Source organism: Gavialis gangeticus, unplaced genomic scaffold (genome assembly GCF_001723915.1).
Source record: "Gavialis gangeticus isolate Ggan-Ray unplaced genomic scaffold, GavGan_comp1, whole genome shotgun sequence".
Classification (NCBI taxonomy): Eukaryota; Metazoa; Chordata; order Crocodylia; family Gavialidae; genus Gavialis; species Gavialis gangeticus.
The window spans coordinates 16,363,710-16,379,955 of NW_017729014.1; the positions used below are offsets into that span (position 1 = coordinate 16,363,710).

Genomic DNA, 16,246 nt, shown 5'->3' on the forward strand with positions numbered 1-16,246 from the left:
CTCATTGCTGCCTAACTAGGAATGCTGCTGTACCTCCCAGACAGTTGGTTTTAAAGATTGGGTGAAGCTTGAGTTAAAGGAGGGGCAAGGGGGTGTGCACCGCACCACTCCATCCCCACTGGATCCACCTCTAACAAGAACCCTGCTGAGCTGGATGATTTCATAGATTTCATAGACATTTGGGCTGGAAGGCACCCTGGAGGATCATCAAGTCCAGGCCCCTGGCCAAAGGGCAGGAAGTTAGCAGGGAAGCTAGGATCCCAGCAAGATAAGCATCCAAATGTGTCTTGAAGGTGTTCAATGTAGGTGCTTGAACCACCTCCGATGGCAGGCTGTTCCAAACCTTCGGGCTCGGACAGTAAAGAAATTCTTCCTTATGTCCAGCCTGAATTGGTCGCGGCAGAGTTTGTGACCGGTCGATCTTGTCATCCCTTGGGGCACTCTGAGCAGACGTTCCCCCAGATCCTGATGAGCACCCCTGATAAACTTATAGGTGGCCACCAGATCACCCCTGAGCCTGCGCTTTTCCAGGCTGAAGAGCCCCATGGCTCTCAGCCTCTCATCATAACGTCTGCTTTCCTGACCTCTGATCATGCGCGTGGTTCTGCTCTGCACCCTCTCAAGCTTCTCCACATCCTTATTGAATTGTGGAGCCCACAGTACTCCAGCTGCGGCCTCACCAAGGCTGAGTGCAGCGGGAGAATGGCGTCCTGGGATTTGTTTGAGAAGCTTCTATGGATGCAAGCCAGTGTTTTACTCACTTTACTAACCGCAGCATCACACTGAAGGCTCATGTTCATTTTGTGGTCAGTCATGACCCCCAAGTCCCTTTCATCCGTAGTGATAGCCAGCATAGCACTGCAGAGCCTATAAGGGTGCTGCGGGTTTTTCCTCCCGAGGTGGAGAACCTTGCATTTTTCGGTGTTGAACACCATCAGGTTCTCGTCCGCCCATTCCATGAGCCTGTCAAGATCTGCCTGGATCGCCGTCCTGTCCTCAAGTGTGGATGCTTTACCCCAGAGTTTGGTATCATCAGCGAACTTGGCCAGCCTGCTTCTGATACCAATGTCCACATCATTAATGAAGATGTAAAAAAGTATAGGCCCTAGGACAGAGCCTCGAGGGACCCCACTGGTCGCCATGCACCACAGTGATTGACTTCTGTCAACCACCAAATTGGGGAGGATAATGCAGGACCCTTCAAACACAGCCCATACCTCAGCTGTGTTCAGTGCTTGGTGGGAGTTGTCCACCCCACTCTCATTTGGGAGAACAGAGAGAGATGGCTTAAGTTCATTTCTGGTCTTGGTGTCTAGCTCTTCCTTTGCAAAGTTCTCCTTGCTCTAATGCTGCCGCAGTCCCTGGTGACATGGAAGAAGATGTGCAATGGAAACAATCCTTTTTTGTAGATGCTTGCTTTTTTCCAGTGCGTGGGGCCAAATTTGACCTGGAATGTTACTGGTGGTTTGAGAATAGTCTAGGCTATTCTGTCCATCCTTTCTAGGAGCAACCGCTCTGGTAGGCTTGTATTCGTTCAAGATGAGCCTTTTCTTCCCCTGCCATTAGCACAAATGCAAATTGATGGGCCGTGATAATCCTCCCTGGACCACACAGTGATCGATATAATTGGGAGTAGTCCAGCTCTGAGAGTGCACTTAATTTTCAGCTGCACTCTCATGGTTTGGATTAACCAAGCAGAAAACACCGCAGATTATCCTGGCCTTTTCCAGTGGCATGCTGTTCCGTTTTGAAGCGCCTGTCTGCACTTTACGCTCAGCTGTGATCCCAGCATTGTCTTGCCACTCTGGCCCCCTGCTCCTCTGACCGCAATGAATGCACAGCTCAAGATTGATTCCAGTCTCACCTGAGCTGTAAGATGCATAGAATCAGGCTTTAGTACGTGCCTGCCCCCGTGTATTTGGGCAAAACCCTGAGCACAGTCTAAATCCCCCTGACTTGATAGCAGCCTCCTGACTTGGAGTATTGTGTTCAGTTCTGGGCACCACACTTCAAGAGGGATGTGGACAACCTCGAGAGGGGCCAGACGAGGCCCACTCATATGGTTAGGGGCCTGCAGGCAAAGCCCTATGAGGAGAGATTATGGGGCCTGGATCTCTTCAGCCTCTGCAAGAGAAAGCTGAGAAGTGATCTTGTGGCTGCCTATAAATTCAGTGGGGGCGGCGGGGGGGGCAGCAAGGAATAGGAGATGCTCTGTTTACCAAGGCACCCCTTGGAGTAACTGGGAACAATGGCCACAAACTGACAGAGAACAGATTTAGGCTTTGGTGACACATAGAGGGTGCACGTGGGTGCATGTGCACCCTCTGGGATTAGCCATGTACCTCCTGGAAGCGCCAGCCATGAAATGAAGTGCTGGCAGAAGTGCACTTCCAGTTTCACTACTGGTGATTCTGGCTTTGGCAATCAGCCGCTGAGGCACATCCACCCCCAACGGCGATTTGGTGCCTCCCAGATTTGGGAGGCACCAGTCACCCATGGATTTAGGTTAGACGTCAGGGAAAACTTCTATAGGTAAGGGTTGCCAAGATCTGGAATGGGCTTCCAAGGAAGGTAGTGCTCCTCTCCTGCTTGGGGGTCTTTAAGAGAAAACTAGACAGGCACTTGGCTGGGGTCACCTGACCCCAGTGCTCTTTCCTGCCCAGGGCAGGGGGTTGAACTCAATGATCTGCTAAGGTCCCTTCCGACCCAGACATCTATGAATCTATGCCAGAAGCATGCAGCTGATGGCATTCTCTTGCAGAAGCAGCTCAACAGACTCCTCCTGTCTCTTCCAGGTGGCAGGCCTGACGCTGCTGGCTGTGGGCATTTACTCTGCCAAGAATGCTACAGGGGTTGCAGGGCGATACATAGAAGCACGTCTGGGGAAACCCTCCCTGGTGAGAGAAACCTCGCGTATCACGGTGCTGGAGTCACTGAAACACCCTATCAAGGTAAGTGCCGCTGTTACTTTGGGTTGCTGCTAGCTGGGGATGCAGAGCACCATGCTGTGCTTATGCATGGCCTTTATGGTGTTTATTTACCCTGTCTCTGGAAGCAGTGTTCATATGGGCTCACAGTGTGTTTCTTGGAAGGGAGTGGGGAAGCCATATGAACTCATTTCTGATCCATGCTATGAAGACTGACAGGTGTTGGGATTGCCAGGGCACATTAACTTTACTCTGTCTCTAATTCTGTTATGAGTCTTTTGCCCAGGCTAACTGCTGGTAAGGTCTGGGGGTGGCCTCTGCCTGTCACTGATGGGATTTGTTCTCCCCAGGTGGGTAAGCGTCTTACCAGCAAAGCTCAAGATGCTCTTGAAGGAGTCGTTCTCAGTGTAAGTACCTGCTTTTGCACTCTCAAGCCTTCAAGGCTCTTACATAACCAAGCATCAAAGTCTTGCCTTGCTTTTGCTTTCAATTGAGTTACAGTTCAGTCACGCTAAAAATGCCACCCCTTGGGGCACTGGGAGTGTAAATACGCTCCCGTGTTCAGTGTGGCACACATTAAACACGCTAGTAACCTTTGATCCTTTGGCCCAAAGTCCTTGGAAGTCTTAATTCAGCACTTCCTTTGCCATGATTCTTTCCTCTAGCAGCGTGCTAATGGGGCTGTATACACTGTCAGAGTTCCACTTGTCCTCTCTAATCTGTGAAATTTTAGCGCTTTTATATCCATTTTCAGGGCCAGAGAACCAAGTAATATATGTGCTAGACTTGAAACACCTTGTGGATGGCTGTCAACCCCCTAATTAGCCCTGACTCTGCACTTTTGCTACTGAATTAAGTTCCTTAATACTGGGTGAATTAAAAGGCTGCTTAGGGCCGGTTAGAAAGATATGCTTTGGTAGGAATAGCTACCCTGGGCATCTTTGCAAGTATATGAATATGTATAGGCATGAGTTCATTTCTCACTTCAATGGAAGAGTTATTACTACCAGTATTTGTTTCTTATTTGGCCTGTTACCTAACCTAAGAGGGGGGACTTTTAGGACATCCAAGAGAAGGTGGTTATTTAGTCCATAAATTAGTAATAGCTAATAGCCTTGTTCCCTGGTTGTGGCTTGAGTTGCAATAATTACAGTCAAATCATGGCTTGAAATGCAGCATATCCTGAAGCAGAACAGGGCACAAGTCCACTCCAAGCCAGTGAGCTGCAGGAATTCAGGCTGAGAGGTTGAGTCCTGAGACTGCAGCTTTCTCTGACAGCACAGATCACTCTCTCCTTCTATCAGTGCATGAAGCTTAGACATGCCCCAGCATCCTTCAGCTTGATGTCTGTTTCCTAAACCTTGCATTTTTCTTGTAGCCAAAACTGGAGGCCCGTGTGAGAGACATTGCCATAGCAACAAGGAATACGAAAAAGAATAAAAGTCTCTACAGGAATATCCTTATGTATGGCCCACCCGGTACTGGAAAAACACTCTTTGCCAAGGTAAAAACCCTGCCAGAATTCTGACAGACTGGCTGTTCTAGCTTTCAAGATCTTGAGAGAGATGATTTTATGTTTGGGGACAGATTGAAACATTCACCAAGCCAGGCACAGGCAGCGGCAGGCTAATTGGCCACGAGCATTTGACCGTCAGGCAGAGAGGGCATGCTTAATTCAGAGGCTCATTTCATTACTCCACAGCCTTCACTAGAAGAGTTTGGGCAAGGGCAGAGGGGGAGGCTCTACCAGTGTATTTTGCCCTTCGACGATGCCACACATCGAGCTAAACAGTGGCCTGTGGGAAGCAGTCACCTCCTTGGCCATGCTCTGTAAACACTGGATACATCCTGTCACAGAGGCCTGATGGATGGGCTGGGATTCTGGCAAAAGCAGAACAGATTTTTTCTTACCTGCCAGTTTATGGGAGAAATTGCCAGCATGCTCCAAGGGCTTCTCTGTGAAACTTTTCATTTAGCAGCCACCTGACAAATAAACCTGTGTCATGCTTTAACAACTGCCTTCCGAAAGAAAGGGACAATTTCCATAGTTTTGGCTGAATATCAAAGAAGTTGGAGCTTTTAACTCTTATCAGCAAGCAGAGCAAGGCAGAAATCCTCCCCCCCTCCTCTCCCTGTTGGTACTGCATTGGTCCCTTGAGGCTCTAGTTGTGCTTCAGGCCCTAGTGCATTGTACAGACATGTAGGAAAACCCACCCCTGCTTTGGACAGCCTACAGCCTTGACAGATAAGGTGGGCAGTGAGTGGGTGAATGGGCTGCAGCAGTTGAGTGAAAGGTGGCATCCAGACCTACAGGAAGTCTAAGAGCTGTGTTCTGTTCCCCTCGATGTGCTGACATGGCAGCTCTTCCAGCCACAGAAGTGGCCTTTTTGGGCGCTCCTGAACAGTTTGGGATTCCATTACCCCTGCAGCAGGGATGCGTAACCATCCACAGGGCTCCTGTGCGTACATGAGGTTGCACACTGGCTGAGGCAGGGCATGCACTGTGTGCATGTGTACCAGAAAAAACCAGGAACCAGGGGCCTTGCAGCAGGAAGCAAAAGAGCCTAGTTTTAGGTTCCCCCCCAAACCCAGAGGAGGCCTGAACCTGCAGCTGTCCCACTTCTCAGCACAGTCCTCAAACCCCTGTGCTGCAGGTGTAGGCATGCATTATCCAGTCCCCTCCAGCACACCTCTTGAAGCTGGGCCATTTCACTTTGAGAGCAATGCAGAGGGGAAGCTTTTACCCCATTAGGGGGAAGGATCTAGGCTAGAACCCAGGTCTGCTCCTGCCTAGGAAAGCAGTCATCTCACTGAGCCGCATACCCTCCCGCTTGTGCTGGGCCAGAAGAAAGAGAGCATCTCTCTTGCTTGGCTGCCCATGGGGCCAGCTTTAAAGGAAGGGCTGGAAGCAGTCCTGATTAATGCACAATCTCTAGCATGGTGGTTTGAGTGCTGTGGTTAGGAGGTCAGAGAGATGCAGGTTCAAATCTCATGGCCTCCTGCTTCCCCGAGTACTGAATGAGCTCACTGCACTGCTGATGGATTTAGTAATAATTAGTTTAATTTTTCAGCTGCCAAGTGATTTGTAAGCTTCCACCTCACAATCTTCTCCAGAGAGGCTCCAGTGTTGAACGTGGTCCCTTTCCCTCCTCACTCTGCAAGTTCTCCTATGGAACAAGGAAGTTTTACTCTCCACTCACTCCCTCTTCCATCTTTTTTCTTTTTTCCCCCAGAAATTAGCCATGCATTCAGGCATGGATTATGCCATCATGACCGGTGGCGATGTCGCCCCTATGGGGCGGGAAGGAGTTACTGCCATGCACAAGCTCTTTGACTGGGCCAACACGAGTAGGAGAGGGTAAGCTGATGTTCTTCTGGCACCTGAGCTTTGCTTTGGTCTTTACCTTTTCTTAGGAGACCTGGAGCAAGGGTGCATCTGTTAACCTGGTGCTTGCAAATCAAACACCCCCAAGTAGAAAAGCGGTTACTGTACCCACTGGTCACTGCAATTAAATTGACATTAGCCAATTCTGAGAGAGAGCCACGCCAAGCAGGCTTCCCAGTTCATCCACTCAGGTTTTGTTCATCTGTGTGGTTGAGATCCTGCTGCTTGCCTGCATCTCCCATGAGCCTCCAGCAAGAAGAGGAGATTCAAAACCTCTTTTTCCCCCCAATCTAGTGGTGAAACCATTTAGAAGCATGGGAATCCATTGGGAAGCTGAAGGCACTGCCTCCTAGAGAGCAGTCCGTTCATTCTGGCTAAAGCCTAGCTTCCTTTTCTAGGGAAGGAGCATAGCTAGGCTCTTTGGCCTGGCACAAGATGTCTGCTGCAGCCCAAAGGAAGTTCTGAGGCTAGTTAGCAAGCCAGCTTCATTTTTCACTTGGGCACCTTCTCTGCTCCCAGGCAGATTACAATCCAGCACAGGGCTGGGAGCCATCTCGTTTCGTTCCTGTCCTATTTTGCAGCGTGTAGGAGACGGCTAATTGATGATTTATGTGAAGTCTGATTGATTCGGACAGACCTTCTCTTGCAGTGTCTGTATCGATACTTGGCCGCATTCATCACCAAAATGTTTCTATTTCCCCTAAATATAAATTTTTACAACTTATAGAATAAACTTATTGGGGATAAGTTGATGGTCTAAGTTTTTTTGGGGACTGGAAAGAGAGACGCCTAAGGAATGTGGGTGAACTGAAACACAATGGACTGGCCTAGCTGTGTTGTTAAACTGCCTAGCTTGCTGGGGAATGGTCTTCCGAGAGTAACACATTTCATAGCACTGCTCAAGCCAGGTTCCCTGGTCCCATTTGAACTTCTGTGCAGTCAAACTTGTGTTTGATGCACATCGGCACAGCTGCATACCTACAAGTAAAGAATAAGGGCTACAAATGTGTGTTGGTTCTCATCAGTACACTTTCCTGTAGCCCCACACAAAGTTTTATACAACATCTGTTTCTGAAGGGGGCCCAACAAGTGACACCCTTTGCTTCTGAGTTGTAATTCAGCTGTTCTGTGCTGAGCTGCTGAAATCTGGGCAGTAGCGGTAGAAGCGTCTCTCGCTAAGGGTGCTTTTTGTAGAGGCAGAGAGCAGCCAAAAACGCTGCTAGCAACACTAAAGCAGAGTAAAAGATTACGAGCTGTGCTTGGATCACTTGAAAGGCAAGCCGTAGCTATGAAGTTAGATGAGAACGCGATACAAATTGTTGCAGCTGTTAAGTGACTCGGCCTCTTTTATTGATACACATCTTCATACCCTCTCTCTCGGGACCAACACTAGTCTGGCGTTACCAGAGCATTTATTTTTTCTGAATTATTCATTGACTTGATGCGGAGAAACGAATGAATAAATAATAAAACTGTTATTTCCACCAGAGTGCTGAAATAAATAAAACTAATAAAGCAAGTGGTGGGGAAAACTTGGTCAGTGAGTGGGGAATGGTTTTATTCTGTGGTTATTGTCGGGTTTTCATATCCATGGAAGAACAGCAGGCTCAGCCTGGAGTACGTGAGCCACGGCATATTGGTCCCAAGGTCTGCTGTGTAAGACTAGCTTTGGGGGCCTTTACATTTCTGAAACTTCTGGATTGGGGACCAGATTTCACCCACGCAGCAACCCTTTCTAATGCACACCCATGGGGATTTTAGCTCCAAAATCTCTGTTGTGTCTGATACGGGAAGAATGGTGTTGGCCCCCATAGGTCTTGCCCATTCCTCTTGCTGTGTCTGCCTCCTCGTGACTCTCCTTGCTTTGATCTCCCCGTCACAGCCTCTTGCTGTTCGTGGATGAAGCAGATGCGTTTCTGAGGAAAAGGGCAACGGTAAGTACTCCTTCTGCGGGTGCTGTGGGGTCGGTCGCTGAGCCAGAAGCATTCTCATTTAGCCTGATTAGTTAGCCTCAATGGGTGAGAGATTGGACCTGGCAGCTGCCCTACTGCTCACATAATTAAGTGACTCTGAGAGGAGAAATTAGCCTCTTGCAGCTGCATGGGCAAGCGCTGCTCAGGACTGACTGTGGGTTGGGGTATTCCCTCCTCTAGATGGAGGTGGGTGGCACAGATTGCCTGCTGTGGAGGGCTTGCAGCTGGCTGACCCAGCTGAGAGACTAATAGGCCATGTGGCAGCCCCAGGCCCTGCAGGTTTGCTTTCTTCTGACAGCCAGGCAGCTTGGGCTGCTGGTGTATTTGGGTGGTGTTTCCACACCACTAGCAAAGCTGTGCCAGGAAATAAAAAAGCCTGAATTGAGCCGTGTGTTTCAAAACAAATGTGTGTGCTATGCATTGATCCGAGACGCTGTGCTGTCTATTTAAAGAGCAGACACGCATTTATAGAGGCAAGCATAGCTTTCTCTTCCCTGTTAGTCTTTTCCCCCCCATCTGACAAGAAACACCAAATTCTATATCTTTGCAGGTCAAGCTAGCTACCCCTGAGGTCCTTTCCAGCCCTGTGGCTTCAGGATTGTAATGACTTACCTAGAAAGTGCATGATTCTCTGTGGAGGTGTTTATGCAGCTGAGGGATAAAGGCCTGATGTAGTAGTCAGGCTGTATTGCTGATCTGTCGAGTGACCTTGGGCAGGCCACTGTATCCTGCTGTACCTCAGTTTCCCTTCCCTTTGTGCTATGTACATAGGTGGTGAGCTCTTTTGAATGCTCTGTTTCCAAAACGCCACCCAGAATGAGACCCCTATCCCTGACAGGGTCTCTAAATCCTACCAGAATGTGAGTGCTGGAGTAGTAGAAGGTAGTGTTAATATTCCTGTTGGTTGCAGCCTGGCCCTGGTCACCAGGCAGCTGATCATCTCCCATCTTTACCTTTGCAGGAGAAAATCAGTGAAGATCTAAGAGCCACATTGAATGCGTTCCTGCACCGGACTGGGCAGCATAGCAACAAGTAAGGGTGCATGCTCTGCAGGCCAGGAGCTCACATCTGCTTGCAACAGCTGAAAGCTCTTGTGTTGGGTAGCTGAGGCAAGGACATACAAATTGGAGGGTTTTATTCTCCCTTTCTTCCATCGTGGAGTTTACAAAAGCCCCATGCTGAGTTATCTGACCATCACGTTAGCATTTCCCCGCTGCAGAGAACTGCTTATCTCAGTGGGGATCATTTCCCTGTGATCATAATTGCCCTTAAATGCAGCCATTTTTCCCTTTAAAATCCTGTTGGAGTCTTCACCAAAGCTGCCTAATATTGAAACAACTCCTATTGCAAAGGGACCAAATCAAAAATAGCTGTCTCCTCCTCCAGTGACAGGAAGCCAGTCCCCAGTGATTAAAACCCAATAATGAACACAGGTAGCAGAATCCACGTTGCTCTAGTAGCCTCATGTCCCTGTGACCCTACTGTGTTCCTCTCAGTACATGCCTGGGACTTGTTGGCATCCAGAAGCATTACAGCCTGAAAAGTGAACTGTGGTATACATTGGTAAACCCTTAAACTGTATTACTACATGGGACACTGGAGGCCAAGACATGACACCTAAGTGTTTCATGCTTTTGAGCAAGGTCCCACACCTCAGTTTCGCCATCTGTAAGTTAAAGGCAGAGTTTTGGACCCTCGTTTTTGGAGGAACCCTGAAAAAGCTGTACATGCACAAAGAACTAAGCACAATGAGTATTTAGTATTACACCTTGCTTATGCTTCTTCAGTACCTGCAGCATTTCCCAGACCAAGGAGGCAGCAACAAGTAAGTAGATACAGAGGGTAATGCTTTTAGAGGGCCAATGACAAAGGTTCAAAGGATGGCAGTAGTATAAAAGTGTTAAGCGACAGGTAACCTTCAGGACTGTCCTCTAGCTTGCACCCTGCCATGTAGGCAGTCTGCTCAGACGCCCTGGTGCCCTGCAGTAATGAGCAGAGCTGTAACAGAAGAGTGTTGGTAGTTCACGCTTTCCTCCAAGCAGTAGATGGCTCTGCAGGCCTTAGGCCATGGGGTCTGTAGACAAATGGAAGCAGTGCTATTTGTCTATCATCACTTTGCAAGCTAGAGCTAAATGGGGAACAACACAGGGCCAGTCCCTTGCTCCAACACCCTCCTTGATCTGCCTTAGCCCATGTCTGGGGCTGCACATGCCGGTGCTGGCTGGTACCCTTGTGCCAATCCCCCGGAGCAGTTGCTTGTTCTGATGCACACTCAGTGGTGCTTGGGCCTTCTGCATGGGGCCATTCTAAGCAAATGAATGTGTCTTATTTTTTCATGCACTGCTTAACTTAAAGAACTTCTTACAGCCGTGTTCTGCCAGGAAAGGGCATTTCCCACAGTAATAAATGAGGATATATTTGGGTAACGGTAATGGCACATGTAAATCCACCAGCAGCAGTGATACCCTGAGGAATACTGTGACGTGGCAGTACCAGGGAATTGCTATTGCCCGTAACAAGTGCTACAGCTTGCATAGCCAGGTGTGGCTTCCCCAGTTAACTTAGCGGAGACCCTCAGTGTTGATTGTCCCAGGACAGGTCCAAAGACTTCTCACAGCTCTGCTCTTATGATCACTGACTTACCCTTCTCCTTCTTCTTAAGACGAGGCCAGTCCTATATGAAAGAGCTACATGTTGAACCTTTATCTCAAGAAGCTCATCTGTGCTTTAGCTCTTCTCCAAATCCTGCCTGTATAATGCCTCAGAGGAAAGGCCTTGTCATCAAAAAGAAATATATTCATGTCTCTGATTTTTTGGTCCTGGGGAAGTGAAGGTGAAGACCACAGTCCCAGTAGACCTGGATTTAAACAGATGGCGAGATTGTGACTATCTCAAGAGCCGCTGTTAAAATTTCAAATTCCAATGCTCCATTAAGCTGGTAGCATCGGAAAGAGCAGTATTACAAGGAAAAAAAAAGGAAAGGAGCGAGAGGGCAAGAGGTGTTAGATGGAGCAGCACCTGGGGCAGTGGAGCATGGAGTGGTCCAGTCGGCCTTTTCACCTGTGTCCTGGCTGGTGAGCGAGAGGAGGCGGCTTCTTAGAAGCCTTTTGTATACAGAGAAACTTGCCAGCTATTCCCCAGCTTTGAATCAAAAGCAGTTGACCTGGCACTTTCAGCCTCCCTGCTGTTAAATGTTTCCCTTGTTTAAGGGGAATGAGTGCTGCTGAGAGTTGCTGCCTTCAAGCCCTCCAGGCCCATGTCTTCTCCCCAGAACAGACCTCACCCTGATGGCCCCAGCAGCAAAGGATTGAATCGTGCCACTGGCTTTCCATGCTGCGGTCATGAACCCTTTGGATTTAGTTATGCTACCGAGGGCCTGTTTGCGTGGTGAGCCTGGGAGTGCTGCCAAGAGCAAGCAGGGGCTACTTCTGTCTAGCCATCTTAGGCTCAGCATGGAGACAATGAAGATGTGCTCCATGGCGAGGTGAATTTAAGGCTGGGTGACCCTTTTGGAGTGGAACCACCCATCTAGAGATGTGAGTAACCGGCCTTTAGCCAGGCTGGATCAGGCTGACATCAGAGGGGTCCGTGATGGCTCATGTAGGAATTCTCATGCTCCAGCCGGCTGCTTCTGCGCTGATAGCACAAGCCTCTATTTCCAGCCCCAGTCTGTCACCTGGGAAGTACGATGAATGCCGCTTTCTGCATCACATGTACATTTCCATTGCTGGATCACATCAGTGGGGTGAGATGCACAGCTTATTCAGTGTATGCCAGGATGCTTCTAACCAGCTACGGTGTCAGACTGTGACAGATGGTCTTAATTTAGGCTCCATTGCTAAGCTGTGTGAGGAGTTTTATAATAAAGCTATGGGTCGTGGATGTCTAGGGCTCTGTGGGCCACAGCAGCCAGGGCTCTCTGCTTTGGATCTGCATGGTACACCTATCCTCAACACCTCTTCCCCCAGGTTCATGCTTGTTTTAGCGAGTAACCAGCCAGAGCAGTTTGACTGGGCCATCAACGACCGGATAGATGAGATGGTGAATTTTGACCTGCCGCAGCTAGAAGAGCGGGAGCGGCTTGTCAGGATGTATTTTGATAAGCACGTCCTGAAGCCAGCCACTGAGGGAAAACAGTAAGTATCCCATCATCAGGAGGGTGGGTGCCTCTGGGTTTTGCCCTTCCTGCCTTTGCCCCCTGTGTTTATTCTGGTAACCGGAGACCACAGCCTTCTCCTTCTCCTCAGCCTGGAATTTTTGTGTTGCCTTGACGAGTTGCAGTGAGTCTCCAGGCTCCAATTTGAATTAAGTGTTGCAGTTTTGCAGAATTAAGTGTTGCAGAAGAGCACCGTGCACCCCAAACTTTCTTCTCTCTGGTTCACAGTTAACCAGTGTTGAATTCCCAGCACTTGCCCTGACATCTCCCACTTCAATCTTTTTGCCATGCTTAGGGCCGCTGACCCACTGACTTGAATAAAGTAGGGCTCAGAGCAAGTTGAAGGCCTGGAACCAAACCCAGGCATCTGGATATTTAATGCTCTGCTCAGACTCCTATTGTGTCGCACTATGTGACGATCTGTACGTTCAGCTATCTTGTCCTTCTGTCCGTCAGTCCACAAATGGCTGCAGAGTCAGCCTCCCTAGCAAATTCCCCTTCTTTATGTTGCATATAAAACTCTGGAACACTTGGTGTGAACCTCATGAAGGGAGGTAGAAATGGTGCCAACAAGTGCGGGGGATACTAATTAATGAGAGTTTTTGGCAGGGCTGTTTTGGTCTTTTGTTCCCTAACTTCCAAAAGAGAGCTGCTGCAGAGAGGTAAAATGGCTCACGTGGTGGCTGTTGAGCGGTGGGTTGATGCCTCAATCTCGTTTTTCAGTCTGCTCCTGACACTTTTGCTGGGATACCAATACCTGGGTTCAGGAAAGTTGTGTGGTCTTAACCACCACTCTCAGCAGGAGTTCAAGATGGGTCAGAATTGCCCCACTGCCTTTGGCAGCCTTGCACAGGTTGCTCTGGCCAGCAATACCCCACATGCAAGACTTAAGGCTTGTCTCAATTGGAACCCCCAGTGGCAACAGAGCTGGAGGTGGCAAAAGCTGCCTTCTCTTGTCATAGCTGTGTTCAGTCATGGATAAGGGGAGGCTGCCATAGACCTTCCATAGCTGAGGGATGTCCCCTCTTCACATCCCTGCTTGAAGTAGCAAGGCCAGCAAAGCTCTGTTGAGTAGATCAAACCTTACAACACCCCTCCAGAGGGCAAGTTGCCGAGCCCTGCCTCCTGTTGTGTCGTAGATGCATTTACTTTTAACACAATAGCATCAATTATGTGTTAGGTGAGTGGTTATCTGAGGGTTGGGACAATGTCTTTCCTTATCCCCTTGTTCTAGCAGCCTCCTGTTCGGGGCTGTCATCCCCTTTTCTGGCACAGAAACACTCCATGCCTGCATTCAACCATGTTGCTCCTTCTTACCCAGCCTAGCTTTTCAGCAAGCTGCAACACTGACTTAATTCTGCTCCCATTCAGCAGAAGCAGAGTCCTTTGGAAACTCCCACCCCTGCTATCCCCATTCCCCTCCCAGCGTGGATGCACAGGCACTAACGTGGCTGTTTCTGCCCTCAGGCGGTTGAAGCTGGCCCAGTTTGACTATGGGAAGAAGTGCTCTGATATTGCCAAGCTGACAGAGGGCATGTCTGGGCGAGAGATCTCACAGCTGGCTGTGGCATGGCAGGTAGGTTGGCTTCGCTGGTGCTCTCATAGCTCAGGTGAACGGTAGGTTTAACTGGAGAGTAGTATGATCTCAAATCTATCGTGTCATGAAAAGCAAGGCTGCGCCTAATCAGCCTCGCTAAAATTCACCCAGTTCTAGGATGGATGACTGCAGCCATCTGGTCCCAGGGCGCTGCTCAGTGCCAGGAGAAGGGGTCTTCCTAACAAGCCACTTCTTTCATCACAGCTGTTCACCTCCTGCACTTGCTCAGACCTTTTCATCCCTCTTCCCATGTCCTGAAATGCTTGTTTGGGGAAGCGATTGACAGACTCTCCAGGATGGCTACAGAGAGCTGATAACACCCTGGACCAGTTTTGCACGCCGTGGATATGGGGGAAAGAACCTGAAGTCAGACCTCCAGAGCAGCCTTCCATTATGCAAGGCAGGGGGACAAGGACCAAAGGGGCAGGTCTGGCAGGATGTTGAACTGGGAATATCGGGGGCTTCAAGCCATCAACCTAATGCCCAGTGGCAGTCAATAAAACAGACCAAATACTGCTGCATGTAGCTAGCCAGAGCCCAGATCCGATCATTGTGGCTGGTGGTTCACGTGATGCAGGCTGCCACTGGGAGTGCACTGAGCAAATGGAAGATACTGGCAGTGAGGAGAGCACAGTGGCTTGTGGTTTTGAAGTGTTGAGATCATGAGGTAGCAGGCAAGCAGTGTGTCTATGTGTTCAGACATTTGTGCCTCGGGGTTGGGGAGTGGGTACGGGGGCAGCGGTCCAAGTAGTTTTGGGATTAATTGACTTTGACATGAGTGTTTCTGCATTCTTTGACATGTGAAGAGCAGCATAGCCGCAAGCTCTCGGTAAAGCTAGCTGAATGTTTGAACCAACCCAGCCAAGCTTTGATGTGTGTGCTTGGTGGATTGTCATGCCTTGTTTTGAACCAAGGTCTGCTCCACTTTAGCGGGATAGAGGTTCTCCAAAATACTCACAGTGGTCTGACACTGCATGACAGCTGTGCTTCTGTATGGTCCCAGCTATGGCTTGGGCTTATCTAGGATTTCTCTCTAACACTCCCTGGAGAACATGAATGTTGGGGGAGGCTGGGATGTATCGGTATTAAGAAGAGACACCAGAGCTGCGTTTTGCTTTAATCGGATCTCCTTGTTAATATGAGCTGGAAACTTGGGCCTTGAAATCAGTGTTTCTGGAAGGGGGGACTTCATAGCTTCACATGCAGCTTGGTTGGTACTGTGATACCTCTTCACAGCATGGTGGCCCATCCTTTTAAGTCTGGCGTGAATGTCCTCAGCTTTCCTTCCGTAGCTCTAGCCTGGGACCAGACCTGTCCCTGAAACCACCTCAGAAGACGAAGGGCATGTAGCCCACCTGCTTTATCTTCTCATCCTCTCCATCCGAGCCCAGGCTTGTATTACATTTCTGGCTGATGAAAAGAGCAGCCCCACACGGGCTTGGCACCAGCTTTATTCCTTCCTCTCATTTTGCCTTCATGAAAGGAGGCCTTGCAGAATTGCTTGTCTCATTAAAACTTCATTCAGCAGCAGCAGCAGTAACATATGATGAGGTGATGGTGTAAAGCCTGTTGCATTTGAACACTCAGAATTCAGCTTCTTTGACCTTCCATTGGGTTGTAAATCACAATGGTCAAAACACTAGAGGCTGTTCCTTTCCTACAGCACTGAAACCTCTGCTTTGGGGCAAAGCCCATCTCTTTTGGATTAAAGACATTTTCTGAGCTAAGGCAGGCTGCTGGAATAGAGAGCAGAACTGGGTATTCACATCTGGTCTTGCTGACAAGCAGAATGCCATAGCTATTGCAATTAATAAGGAGCTTATGCTGCTGGAGGATTGGTTAGATACTAAATGAACACAATTGAATGAACCCAGGGGAGGCACACCTAGGCCAAGGGTTAGTGAGGAACTAGTTAGGGAACTTCTGGAGGGACTGGATGTATTCAAATCAGCTGGTCTGGATGATCTCCACCCTTGAGTACTGAGGGACTTAGCTGAGGTCATTGCAGAACCCCTGGCACAGCTGTACGAGCACTCGTGGTGCTCTGGTGTGGTGCCAGAGGACTGGAAGAGGGCCAACGTGGTTCCCATCTTCAAAAAGGGGAAGAAGAAGGACCCGGGAAACTATAGGCCAGTTAGTCTTACCTTGATCCTGGGCAAGCTGTTTGAGAAAATTATTCTGGCACGTATCCATGAGGGGCCAGCAGGG

The 16,246-nt window shown here is 49.2% G+C and overlaps 1 protein-coding gene across 1 annotated transcript in view; it reads left to right on the forward strand.

Annotated features, from left to right (window-relative positions):
* ATAD3A (ATPase family, AAA domain containing 3A) overlaps positions 1 to 16,246 on the forward strand; it is a 64,329-nt gene that overhangs the window by 27,460 nt on the left and 20,623 nt on the right. The window contains exons 7-14 of the mRNA XM_019511854.1: positions 2,796 to 2,951; positions 3,278 to 3,334; positions 4,306 to 4,431; positions 6,161 to 6,285; positions 8,195 to 8,246; positions 9,247 to 9,317; positions 12,254 to 12,421; positions 13,909 to 14,017. Coding sequence (XP_019367399.1) covers positions 2,796 to 2,951; positions 3,278 to 3,334; positions 4,306 to 4,431; positions 6,161 to 6,285; positions 8,195 to 8,246; positions 9,247 to 9,317; positions 12,254 to 12,421; positions 13,909 to 14,017 — 864 coding nt within the window. The remainder of the gene's footprint in view (positions 1 to 2,795; positions 2,952 to 3,277; positions 3,335 to 4,305; positions 4,432 to 6,160; positions 6,286 to 8,194; positions 8,247 to 9,246; positions 9,318 to 12,253; positions 12,422 to 13,908; positions 14,018 to 16,246) is intronic.